The 11,423-nt window shown below is 41.5% G+C and overlaps 1 protein-coding gene across 1 annotated transcript in view; it reads left to right on the forward strand.

Annotated features, from left to right (window-relative positions):
• The window catches only part of LOC306749437 (protein shisa-8-like), a gene marked incomplete at both ends in the record, with an annotated part of 87,438 nt that extends 79,346 nt beyond the window's left edge, over positions 1-8,092 (forward strand). Inside the window, one exon of the mRNA XM_079232732.1 lies at positions 7,506-8,092. Within this exon, the coding sequence (XP_079088858.1) occupies positions 7,506-8,092 (587 nt within the window). The remainder of the gene's footprint in view (positions 1-7,505) is intronic.
• Between the last annotated feature and the right edge of the window lie 3,331 nt (positions 8,093-11,423).

Consider the following 11,423-nt stretch of genomic DNA (forward strand, 5'->3'; position numbering starts at 1 on the left):
TATTTTTCTAAACAGTTGGTCCTTGACTTCGGACAGTGATGCACAAAATCAAGCGTCTGATTTCTAGTCATGAACACACAGTGGATGAGTTCATCATGAACAAGATCGGTTATGCATCAGGAATGCCGGGAGGGAATTACTTCATATTTGATGCAAACATCCACTTGGACTCAAGGATGAACTGTTTATATATTGGAGGTTCAAAGATCAAGGTCACTATGAAGTCACAAAACGTGTGTATGGCCATAGCTCAAGCCTTAATATGCTAATTTTGACAATTTCACAGACATCTCTAATAAGGTAATATTAAAGTGAGGACATTTTTGATGTGGATGTAAACTGCAACTTGACTGGTTGGAGGAAGCATACAACAGCATGAGTTACCTGCTTACACATGATATGTGATCTTTTAAACAAGAAAACCAAACACAGAAAACACTAGTTGTGTTGGTTCAGCAGTCTTTTATTAAACAAAAAATAATCTGTTTCTTTTTCTCTTCATCAAAATCCTTTTTCCTTTAACTCTTAATGTGTCCTCCCCCATCATAAGAAGAAAGTGGCATTTGCTGCAGTTTATTTGTAAATGTGTCAATTACCCTCATTATTAAAAACAGGTACCTTTCTCCTCTATTTATTATTTGAAGCACTCTCAGCTGCTCATTTTATATTCATAAAATCTCTTAGTCAATAGTTTAGAAAGCCCTTTAAGCTTAAAGCTCCCTCTGATTGGAATAATCTGTAAATGTTCGATCCATATCATCTTTCCACATTCATTAATGCCCCATCTTCTTAATATAGAATCAGTCTTCAACCATTATGTTTTATAACTGGATTTATTTAAAAGAATGATCCATTTCCATGCTGTTGTTGGAGTATGATCTCCTGTCTTATTTGATCTAATCTAATGGTTATTTATTTTGCTTGTCGCTGTTTTGTTGCATTTTATTTTGTTTAAGTTGTTGTGTTGTAATGCTTTTTCTCATTGTGCTTATATTGTACCATTGTTGTTGTGGACCCCTTGAAAACGAGTTACATCTCAAGGTGTTATTTCTAATGAAGAATTACCAATCTTTTCTTTCTTGTTTAAAATAAACTTGTCCTGTCTAATCAGTTAATCAGTAAGAAGGAGACGGGTGGTAAAATGAGTGTGGAAAGTAACTGTAGAGAAGAGCAGGAGAAGGAAAACCATGTCTCATTATTCCGCTCAGTGAGTGAGAAACAAAGGCAAAGTGCAGCAGCAGCAACCCCCCTAACCACTCAGTGATGAGTGTGAGAACTCAGCCACATTTCTCTGAAAACGACGGCAAAAAACAAATCCCTCACACACTGAGGTGCAAAGCTCCTTTCTCACCTCTCTCTCGACGTCTCGCTATTCAGTTCTGTCTCTGTTTGATGACACACAGACAAGGAATCGTTCCTTTTTGTGCACCTCTGTTTTACTATTTTTGTTTCTCTCTCTCACACACACACACACACACACACACACACACACACACACACACACACATGCATCTTCTGTAGTCATTCTTCTTTTCTAGTACAGTTCTTGTGTGTCGTATTTTCTGAAGCATTGATCGTCTGAATCTGTGGGTCCACATGCTTTGAATAATGCATCTAACAGCAAACACAAAACACCTACAACAAACACACACACACACACACACACACACACACACACACACACACACACACACACACACACACACACACACATTGTACACTTAACTTAAGTTTTTCTCTCTGTTGTTTTCCGTTTCTCGCCGTCTTTACTTGTGTTACACCCGCGTGCATTATGCAACATAAGTTGACACAATATTATATTCCAAATTATGAAAATGGCAGGAAAATGAACAAAAATATAAAAAGTAAAAGGTGGACCTTTTTGAATGTTGACTATTAGGCTACATGCAGTCTGCATGATCTTCTTGCTGGAGGTTATTGGGGCATGTTGTATACAGTCTGAGTGGAGCGCTGCAGACACTGACATTTATTATATGAATATTTCAGTCATATTTACATTTAAAGTGTTTGTTTGGCATCTCTGAAAAACACACTAGAATTAAGTATCAATCAAATTATCTATCAAGGTTTGCACAGCATTTCCATTTCTAATGTTGTTAGTTGTACCTCAAGCTTTGTTTTTTGATATCATTATTTGTTCTCATTGTGTTCTTAGAATGCACTCACAAGGAGAGAAATATGAATGCACACACAGTCCAATCATGCTTATCAATTCCCTCGCTGGGTAATAAACATGGCACCAGGTCCACAGATCCTGGCTGTGTGGACAAAGTCATGGCGAGGACACACAACAGTTTGAGTGGGATAGCCGGCCATTTGCCAGCTGAAACAGAAGGTGGACCAAGCTGCTTTAAAAACTTTATTAACACATTGGAGCTGCAGCTGCTGACACGATTGTTTTCTAAAACATCTCGTGGCAAGCAAGACGCAAGAGGTGAAATGTCACAAAAGGAAGCCGTAAGTACAAAAAGGGGGTGATAAAAAAAGAAGAGCATGACCGGTCAAAGACGCCGGGACTCTCTGACCACAAACCTGTGCCAGGTGTAGCAGCAGGACTCTGGCTCAAGCAGCTGTGATATATCTCTTAATTAAAGCAGGACAGGTGGACCGAAAATGTTGGATAAAGAGATGCAAAAGGTCAGAGAGTGAAAGAGAGTGAGAAAGGACAGCAATAGAATGAACAAGCAGAGTGAAACAAGAGGAGGAAGAGATCAACTTAAATGCCCTGGTTCGGTCTTGAGAAAGCAGATACTGTGTGTGTGATCCATATAGCTCCATTCAGGTGAGTGTCAGGACTCCAGGAAAGAGAAGAGAAAACATAAAGCAGGAGGTGGAAGGATATTCTCGAAGAGGGTGTGAAAAAGTGTTTGCTTGGATGCTCGGACTCCACGTTGTCGGCCAAGACGTCTTTAACTAAAGTGTAGTGATCCAATTTTATTTTTCCTAAAGATCCAGAGCCATATTGTTCTTCAGAGTTAAGTATACAATCTTTAAAAATAGAGAGATTAAGAGGTTAAGGATGCAGATCAAAATATGTAATGTATTTAAAGGTGCCAGCATTTTTCCCACAATTACTTAGTAAAGACAGAAAAGGACAAAAAGCACCTTGAAAGTTCATAAAAAGGTTGCAAAAATTGTACACAAAAAATAAGTCCTGCATTGTGCTAAACATAATTAAATGGCACTCAAAATATACCAAATACAATACAGTGTGTTGTCAAACTCCGTTGCAGGGCCCATCTTCTGCAGTTATAATGCGGTGGCCCAGATTGGGCCCACGGGCCTCGCTTTAGGCTGCTGCTCGATAGAGAGCAGAAGCTGATGTTGTTGAAGAGTACAGAATAAATGAAATACAGATGGAAAGATTGGATAACAAGAGAGCGAGAGAAAGAATGAGCAGATGGAGAGTCTGTGAAATGGAGAGGAAGGCACACAATACTGTCACAGAGGACCCTGCTGTCAGGTGCTCCTCCTGGCAACATGTGTGGAAACACTCTAATGGACAGCAACAGCAGTTGTTGTGGGAAGGAACACTGTGTTTAATTCATTGTTTTTAGCGCCGTCCCAGATTCTCCCGCCATGTCCAGAGATTTGAACCAAATTTTCTGGCTAATTCAGCTGCAGTGTATTACACCAGGTCCATAATGAATAACCGACACAAAACTGAAAACCAATAAAACTGCACAAAATGTGTTTGTACACACATTCGAAACCTTGTTCAACACTAAAAATAGTGCCGACGTCAAACATGTATCTTTACGTCATCGTGACAAACAGGCAGCTGGTAAAAGCTTCCAAAACCGCATGATGCACTTTTCTGCACAGACGCATACATATCAAGCGGCTTATTCCCTCTTCAATTTGCAAAGAATGTATGTAAATGGGCTCTTTGTTGCCAGGCACACATTTGCACACATGTGCGTAAATATAGGAATCCACAGACACAAATACACAATAATCCCCAACCCGTTCATCCCCATCTTGCAAAATTTAAACGAAAGCATAGCAGTTTTTCTGTTCATTCTCCTCATTCTTAAACATCGATAATGTGATACTTTAATATGCCTCCTAAATCTTTGTTGTTCAAACAATTAAACGGATTCCTTTAATTGTTCTTTCTCCATTTTTTATAACTGTCCAAAGGTTGATCTACCTGTTGATCACAGAAGTACTTCTCGGTTTAGAGAGTAACATAAAAGTTTCAAGTGTCTTTCACCATTACTCTCACTGAGTTTGGTATGTAACCACAACCAACAGTGATGTCACAGTGTACCGACACACCGGGGAGTACATCACTGCAGCCAGGTGAGAGGTCAAAACACTGGAAGTCGTCAAATATATGATTGTCAGCTTTGTTGTTCTTTATAATCATATATAGTTTAATGTGACAGCAAACACTACTTAAGCAGCAATTCTGTCAGATATACAACAGATAAACAACTGCCCAAATTCTCTTTTCAATGAAGAAGTCAGTCAAAAATAAGTGCAACCGTGATCATCCAACCATTGTCTTGTTTTGATCACTGGTCACGGTCAGTGCGAACAGATCGTGTGGCCACATCACAATAAAAGCCACCCAGTGTTTCACCAGTTGAATACTTTTAATGTGAAGCAGCAGCAGTAGAATATTAAGTGTGCATCCAGCATCTGAATGCTGTGCGGGAAGGCAGACCATGAGTAGTATCAGAGATGAGGCTTGATTTCATGGCTTGGTGGTCCTGGCCATGGAACTGGTTTACAGTAAAGGTCCTATTATGTAGAAAGTGAGTCGCTCGTGTCTTTTTAGTTTGTATAGCAGGTCTATGAATATTGTGAAAGTATGAAAATGCTTGGGAGGGGGGCTTAAAGAGACAAGAGTGTTCCAGAAAAAAGGGTGAATGCAGGTTTATTGATTTTTTTTACATTAAAGCGTGTAAACATGTTAAAGTAGAAACCCAAAATACAAGTATGAACCTGAAAATGATCATATGTCTCCTTTAAAATGTTTAACATCATTCATCAATAAACTCAATTGTTGAAGTTCAAGTTAAACATACGTTGCTTTGTCATGTCATGAGAAAAGATATCCAGTCATCCTTTTAAATCAAACAACAATTTAAAAAGTTGTAATGGCACTTGCTGTATTTGATGGTACTTTGAGAAAAGATTGATTGCATTTTAATCATTCTACCGGCTTGAATAAGCTTATTGAATGATTGCTGGTGAGTCTTCTTCATCAATAGCTGCTGTTCAAGTGCCCTGAAGTTACACAATGGACCCACATGTGAAGTGTTCAATAAGCAATTACCAGACAGTGATTGCCCTGGACAGTTTCTTGACTTGAAGGAATGTGAGATTACTCCTCGAGGTGTTTTCTGAAAATACAAATATAAGAATATGTGTTCTCAGTAATCTTGGCTTGAGTAAATGATTGGAAATGAAAAGAGAAATGGCTACATAGGAAAACACACAGGCCTCTGTTTTCTAACAAATACAGTAGATACATGAAGCCATAAATCTGCAATCTGTTTTCAGTCAGTCAGTGGATGACTTCCTATTGTGTTTTTTGAATGAATATTGTCCAAAGACTCTGCTTGCAAAGCTCTATTGTCTTGAAACTGCAAGAGCTCAAGCAGTGGTGCAAATATACAGCACTCCAAAATATGCCTTCAAATTATGTCTTTTTTTATCAGAACACCGTGAAGTGTGTGTGTGTGTGTGTGTGTGTGTGTGTGTGTGTGTGTGTGTGTGTGTGTGTGTGTGTGTGTGTGTGTGTGTGTGTGTGCTTCTCTGTCACACATATATGCATTAACACTCAGGCACATTCATTGACATTCATTACAACAAATTAAACTCAACAGGTCATACGTCTTCAGACCAGACAATTGACACAATCGTATTATTATGTGTAATAATGATAAGATCAGAAACGCAGGCACACAAGCGGATAAACAAAAACAGACAGATGCACTTTGTCATAAATATGAAGTACAAGCTGATAGCAGCTGCGTCCTGTTATCATATGAGAAAGACAGATGTTAAGAAATTGAAAGATACCAAGTCTAAGAGGCAGTGTGATTCAGAGCAATAAGTGTTTGAATGTGCAAGAAGACCCCCAAAAAAATCATCAGAGAGAAGAATGTTTGTATTTCTCTCCAGGAAAAACGGACCAATAAAGCAGGACTAAGCAAACAAGGTTGTTTGTATCTTTAGGGCAGTGTGTGTGTGTGTGTGTGTGTGTGTGTGTGTGTGTGTGTGTGTGTGTGTGTGTGTGTGTGTGTGTATGTGTACGTGTATGTGTGTGTGTTGGGGGGAGCAGAGTCGAGTTCCACTCAGGGAGCTCACACTAATCTGACTCGACACGCTGAACCCACTCTATTTTTACTCTCAACAAATCTCCCGTTTTGTTCCGACACTCACCCTCCTTTTCCCCCTGTTTTGTCGACAATTTTCTTGATTCTCAGTCTCTCTGCCTCTATTCCTTTCCCCCTGGTGCTGTTGGTGTTTTTGACTCCCTTCTCTGTGCGTAGACAGTTCAGAGTTCAAACACATAATATATGGTAATAACACTGACACTGACTGACTCCATGGACACACACACATAATGTACACCCTGTGGGTTTCATAGTGTTGGATATTATTATTATTTTCCATGTGCTTACTGCTTAACTGACTGATTTGACAGATTTGCCTGGAATGTGTGTGTGTAGGTTTGAGTGTGTGACTATACCAAATAAGCGGTCCGACTATGTTCATGGTTAGAATGAGATTAATGACACACACACACAAAGCATACACTGTTAAATTAGTGACATTATTTGTCAATACGAGAAGATATACACTACCGTTCAAAAGTTTGGGGTCACTTAGAAATTTCCTTATTTTTCAAAGAAAAGCACTGTTTTTTTCAATGAAGATATCATTAAATTAATCAGAAATACACTATACATTGTTAATGTGGTAAATGACTATTCTAGGTGGAAACGTCTGGTTTTTAATGAAAGATCTACATAGGTGTATAGAGGCCTATTTCCAGCAACAATCACTCCAGAGTTCTAATGGTACACTGTATTTGCTAATCGCATAGAAGACTAATAATGGATGATTAGAAAACCTTTGAAAACCCTTGTGCAATTATGTTAGCAGAGCTGAAAACAGTTATGCTGGTTAGAGAAGCTATACAACTGGCCTTCCTTTGAGCTAGTTGACTATCTGGAGCATCACATTTGTGGGTTCCATTATACTCTCAAAATGGCCAGAAAAAGAGAACTTTCATGCCAGTCTGTTCTTGTTCTTAGAAATGAAGGCTATTCCATGTGAGAAATTGCGAAGAAACTGAAAATGTGTCTGGGTGACCCCAAACTTTTGAATGGTAGTGTAGGTGTGAGATGAAAGTGATGTTCACCATTGATTGCTTGTATTGCTTACTGTCTTAACTTTTCAGTATAATAATGTAATGTCTCTGCCTTCATTGTTCTACCTCCACTGTCTACCCCATCATCCAGACACGAGTGCAAGAGACTACTACAAGAGCTACCCAATGGTGGATTACACCCACCGCCAGTCCCCTCCCACGTTCCAGCCAATCAACTTCCACCCCAAGGACAAGCCCTTCCTCCCGCCGCCTGACATCCACGCGCCACTGGCCATCACAATCAACGCCTCCCAGATCCCCAAGCCCAAGATCTCCAAGACAAACACCCACCCCCTCACCTCCAGCTCGGCCTTCAAAGCATGGGACCCCAGTAAGAGCCACATGCAGCACCCGGTGGCCACCCACATGGGCCTCCAGGGGCAGCAGCACCACCCCATCCAGCAGCAGCAGCACCACCCCATGCAGCAGCAGCACCACCCCATGCAGCAGCAGCACCACCCCATCCAGCAGCAGCAACACCCCATCCAGCAGCAGCAGCACCACCAGCCGCTGCATCAGCAGAACAGCCGGCGCCTGGCCTACTCCAACAAAAGGCAATTCAGCATCGAGACGCTGCCTGAGCTCTTCTCGCAGCCGCTGGGCTACAGCCACTCGCCGCATGTGCACCCCAAGCACAAGGGACTGGCCACCAACAGCAAGACGGAGGTCACTGTCTGAACATTGGGATTAATGGGTGAATTGACAAAAGAGGAAACTAAGTGGAGTTGTAAGCAACTTTCAAAAAAATGCTCAGATATCTTTTATATCCACAGCCGTAATGGTGAAAGGAGAGAAAGCAAATATCGTGAATAATCAGATTTCTTTTCTTTTTTTTTTTACATTTTCCTCATCATTGTTGACAACAACAATAATAATAATAATGTGAGTGATATTTGTGTTCTTTTAAGACCACTAGATCAAAATAGCAGAAGCAGACTAGTGGTGACGGTGGTGGATTGGCAGGTGCTGGCTGTGACTCTTTGAACCTGGCCGCTCCTCTAAATAATTGAGTGGCCTCTCAGTGTGTTGGCACAGCTCTTCCCTTCTTCTGCTCTCAACCCCCTTGCACCTCAATGACACTCTGCACAGCTCTGTAGCACCACTTCACCACGCACAAATGTTGAAATCCCTCATACACACACTATTTACCCCACAAACTAGTGCAGGCGCACTCAACCCATCTGCAACTTAAGCACCACGGATAGCGCCATGGATTTATCATTACACAGCACAGTGATAGCCGCCTTTGGGACGCTCCTGAAACACACTGCGGCGGGTCTGGTGGAATCACAAAATGAGATCAAGTCTACATTGGCCGCGATCAGCTCCGGCGCCTGCGGCACAGCCAGAATGTGGTGCAGCTGCGCCCGGTGGAGGCTACTGATATTTCAGAGCCATAAGGTCGGGGCCATGGATTCTAACTTCAGTGAGATAAAGGATCAATGAGTCAGGTAGACTAGACTAACATATTCAACAACAAAAAAAACTCTACCCCTGCACTCTCTCTGCTACTAGGAGATGGAGAGGGGGGATGTCAGGTTAACAAGGGGGATGCATTTTGGTCATTTCGCTAACAAGGGGGATGGCATCACCCCTAAAATCGCCTGCTGTTTTTCGGAAACTGTCAGAGAGGCTAGTAACGGGAGAGTTTCCCTTAAGACTTTGGCTCCCCATCAGCAGAGACAATGCCATTGTGTTGTCATCTCCCATTGCCCTCTAGCACCTCCAGAGAGTGAGATATCAGCCTGGCAATTCATACCAGCGGGGCGGCGAGAAGGGGAGGATAGAGGGGGGGGAGGGGGTATTCATCTCATTCCAGTGGCAAATGAGATGAGAAGTATCTGAACCATGTGCACACACACACACACACACACACACACACACACACACACACACACACACACACACACACACACACTTGTCAAAAACTACAGACTGTTCCCAGCAGTCTCAGAGTACACAGGCACCTCCCAATGACACACAAACAGACACACACTTGTCTCTCCTCACACTGATCTTTCGAAACTGGGGAAGTGGTTGAGCAAGCGCTTTGTTGGTATTAGTAATGATTTTTTTGAGCTGCTCACTTCAGTCACCATCTCTTGTGTTGCTGTGTATGTTAACCTCTAAAGAAAACCCAGGATGGGTCACGAAGCAGAGAAAGGGAGCAAACGAGTCCATGTATCCTGATAGGTTGCTATAAAGTCATTGCGTTCTCTCCTCCTCTACTCCATACTCGTTTAAAAAATGAGGCTGGGTTTGATTCAGAGAAATGTCAGCCCATGCTGCATATTGGTACACACATTTAGTTCTACCAGGAAGTTAAATTATGGTCTCTGAATATACTGTAGATCATGTACAACTATTTTTACATTTTATCTCAGCAGACAGATCCACACGTTTGCAGAGACATGCTTTCATAATCAAACACTTCATGATTAAAATCATAAAGTGTTTATGGATGTACGAAGAAAAAAGCAATGATGCATTACTTTTCACAGTATGGTTATTACTAAACGCAGCTGTTTGATGCATGTGTTTACTGCTGCAATGCTAACATAATCTGAGCGGCTGAAACCACTTGTCAGTGCATTGCAATTTAGTTCAGTCCCTGTAATGCTGTCCTTGTGCATCCAGTGAACGGAAGGTTATATAATTCCTAGTATAGTTTATTTGGCATATAAATGATCAGATTGTAAATCTTGATGCTTTTATGCTGTTTAAATGTTATGTCTTATTTTCTGGCTCGCTCACGTTAGCCACATTCAGGACTCAGATGCTTTTGTTCAGAGTTGTGAGTCAGAGTCATTGTGTGGACTTCTGGAAAGCTGCATGCAGTCACCCGGGCTAACGTTATGCTAGCTATCGAAGGTCAGTAAATACCTCCAAACTGTCTTTCTTTTTGTCTTCCATCTGATTTAGCTCCTTGTCTGATGTGTCCGGTTTCAATTAATCAAAGAAACATACCGGAATTTCTCATTGGATGATAAAATTAATGGAGCAAGTAATTTAACTAATTCCTTGCTAGTGGGTAATACTTGTTTCAGTCAGTAACATATGGCATTATACTACATTTTTCAAGTAACTTTTCACACGGTTGCAATTGCTGGCTTCAGCTGCTTTTCAGCCTTCAAAAGCTTGTGGCTCCACACCACATACTCTCCCCTCCTCCTCCACCGTTCAGAACAGCCCAACAGCCAGTCTGACTCACTGATTGAATTCACCTTCATTTGTTATCGTGAGGACACCAGCTATGCCGCAGTGCATATGCCTGGCACACATCAGACAGGTGGTAGAACCTAATCAAACGGCAGCGCTTACCAGAAGTCACACACTATTTAGCACTTTCTCTCGCTCCCTCTCTCTTTCGGTCTCTCTTCAATCGCTCTCTCTCTCTCCTTTTTCACTTCCTTTCAGCCTCCTGACAGACTGTCCCCGACCTCCCTCTGTCCATGGAAAGTTGAGCAATTGATGCCAAGCACTTGTCTGGTGTTTGGTACCCAGTGCTCCAAGCTGTTGTCAAGCATGGTATTCTCACTGGGTCCTCGGAGCATGTGTGTGTATGTATGTGTGGATGTGTGTGTGTCGGGGACATGAACTATTATTAATGACAGAGTCGGTCACAGGACACCGGATTTACTCCCTGATATTACCTCATGCTCACACATGCAAGCAAACTCAAACTCTCACACTCAAAAGAAAACATTCACACACTAGCATTCACAAACACCGACTACGACATGAATGACCAGATGCTTTGCAATACATTATTCACATCTGGAGCTTTGCTGGTACCGACTTGCTCCCTTAAAACTGCACCAAGTGGATTTCAATGTAAAGAGATAAAACAAATTTAATCCATTGATTTTTCTCCCAGGCAGAAATGTCAGTCAGCCAAATTCCCCATTTTGCATCTCAATTTAATGGAGCTGTGAATGTACACAAGCAGATAAAGAAAGCGACAGAGTAAAACTTTAACTAGAGAGAATACATTTGCAATATAATGCTT

Source organism: Taurulus bubalis (assembly GCF_910589615.1).
Source record: "Taurulus bubalis genome assembly, chromosome: 17".
NCBI lineage: Eukaryota > Metazoa > Chordata > Actinopteri > Perciformes > Cottidae > Taurulus > Taurulus bubalis.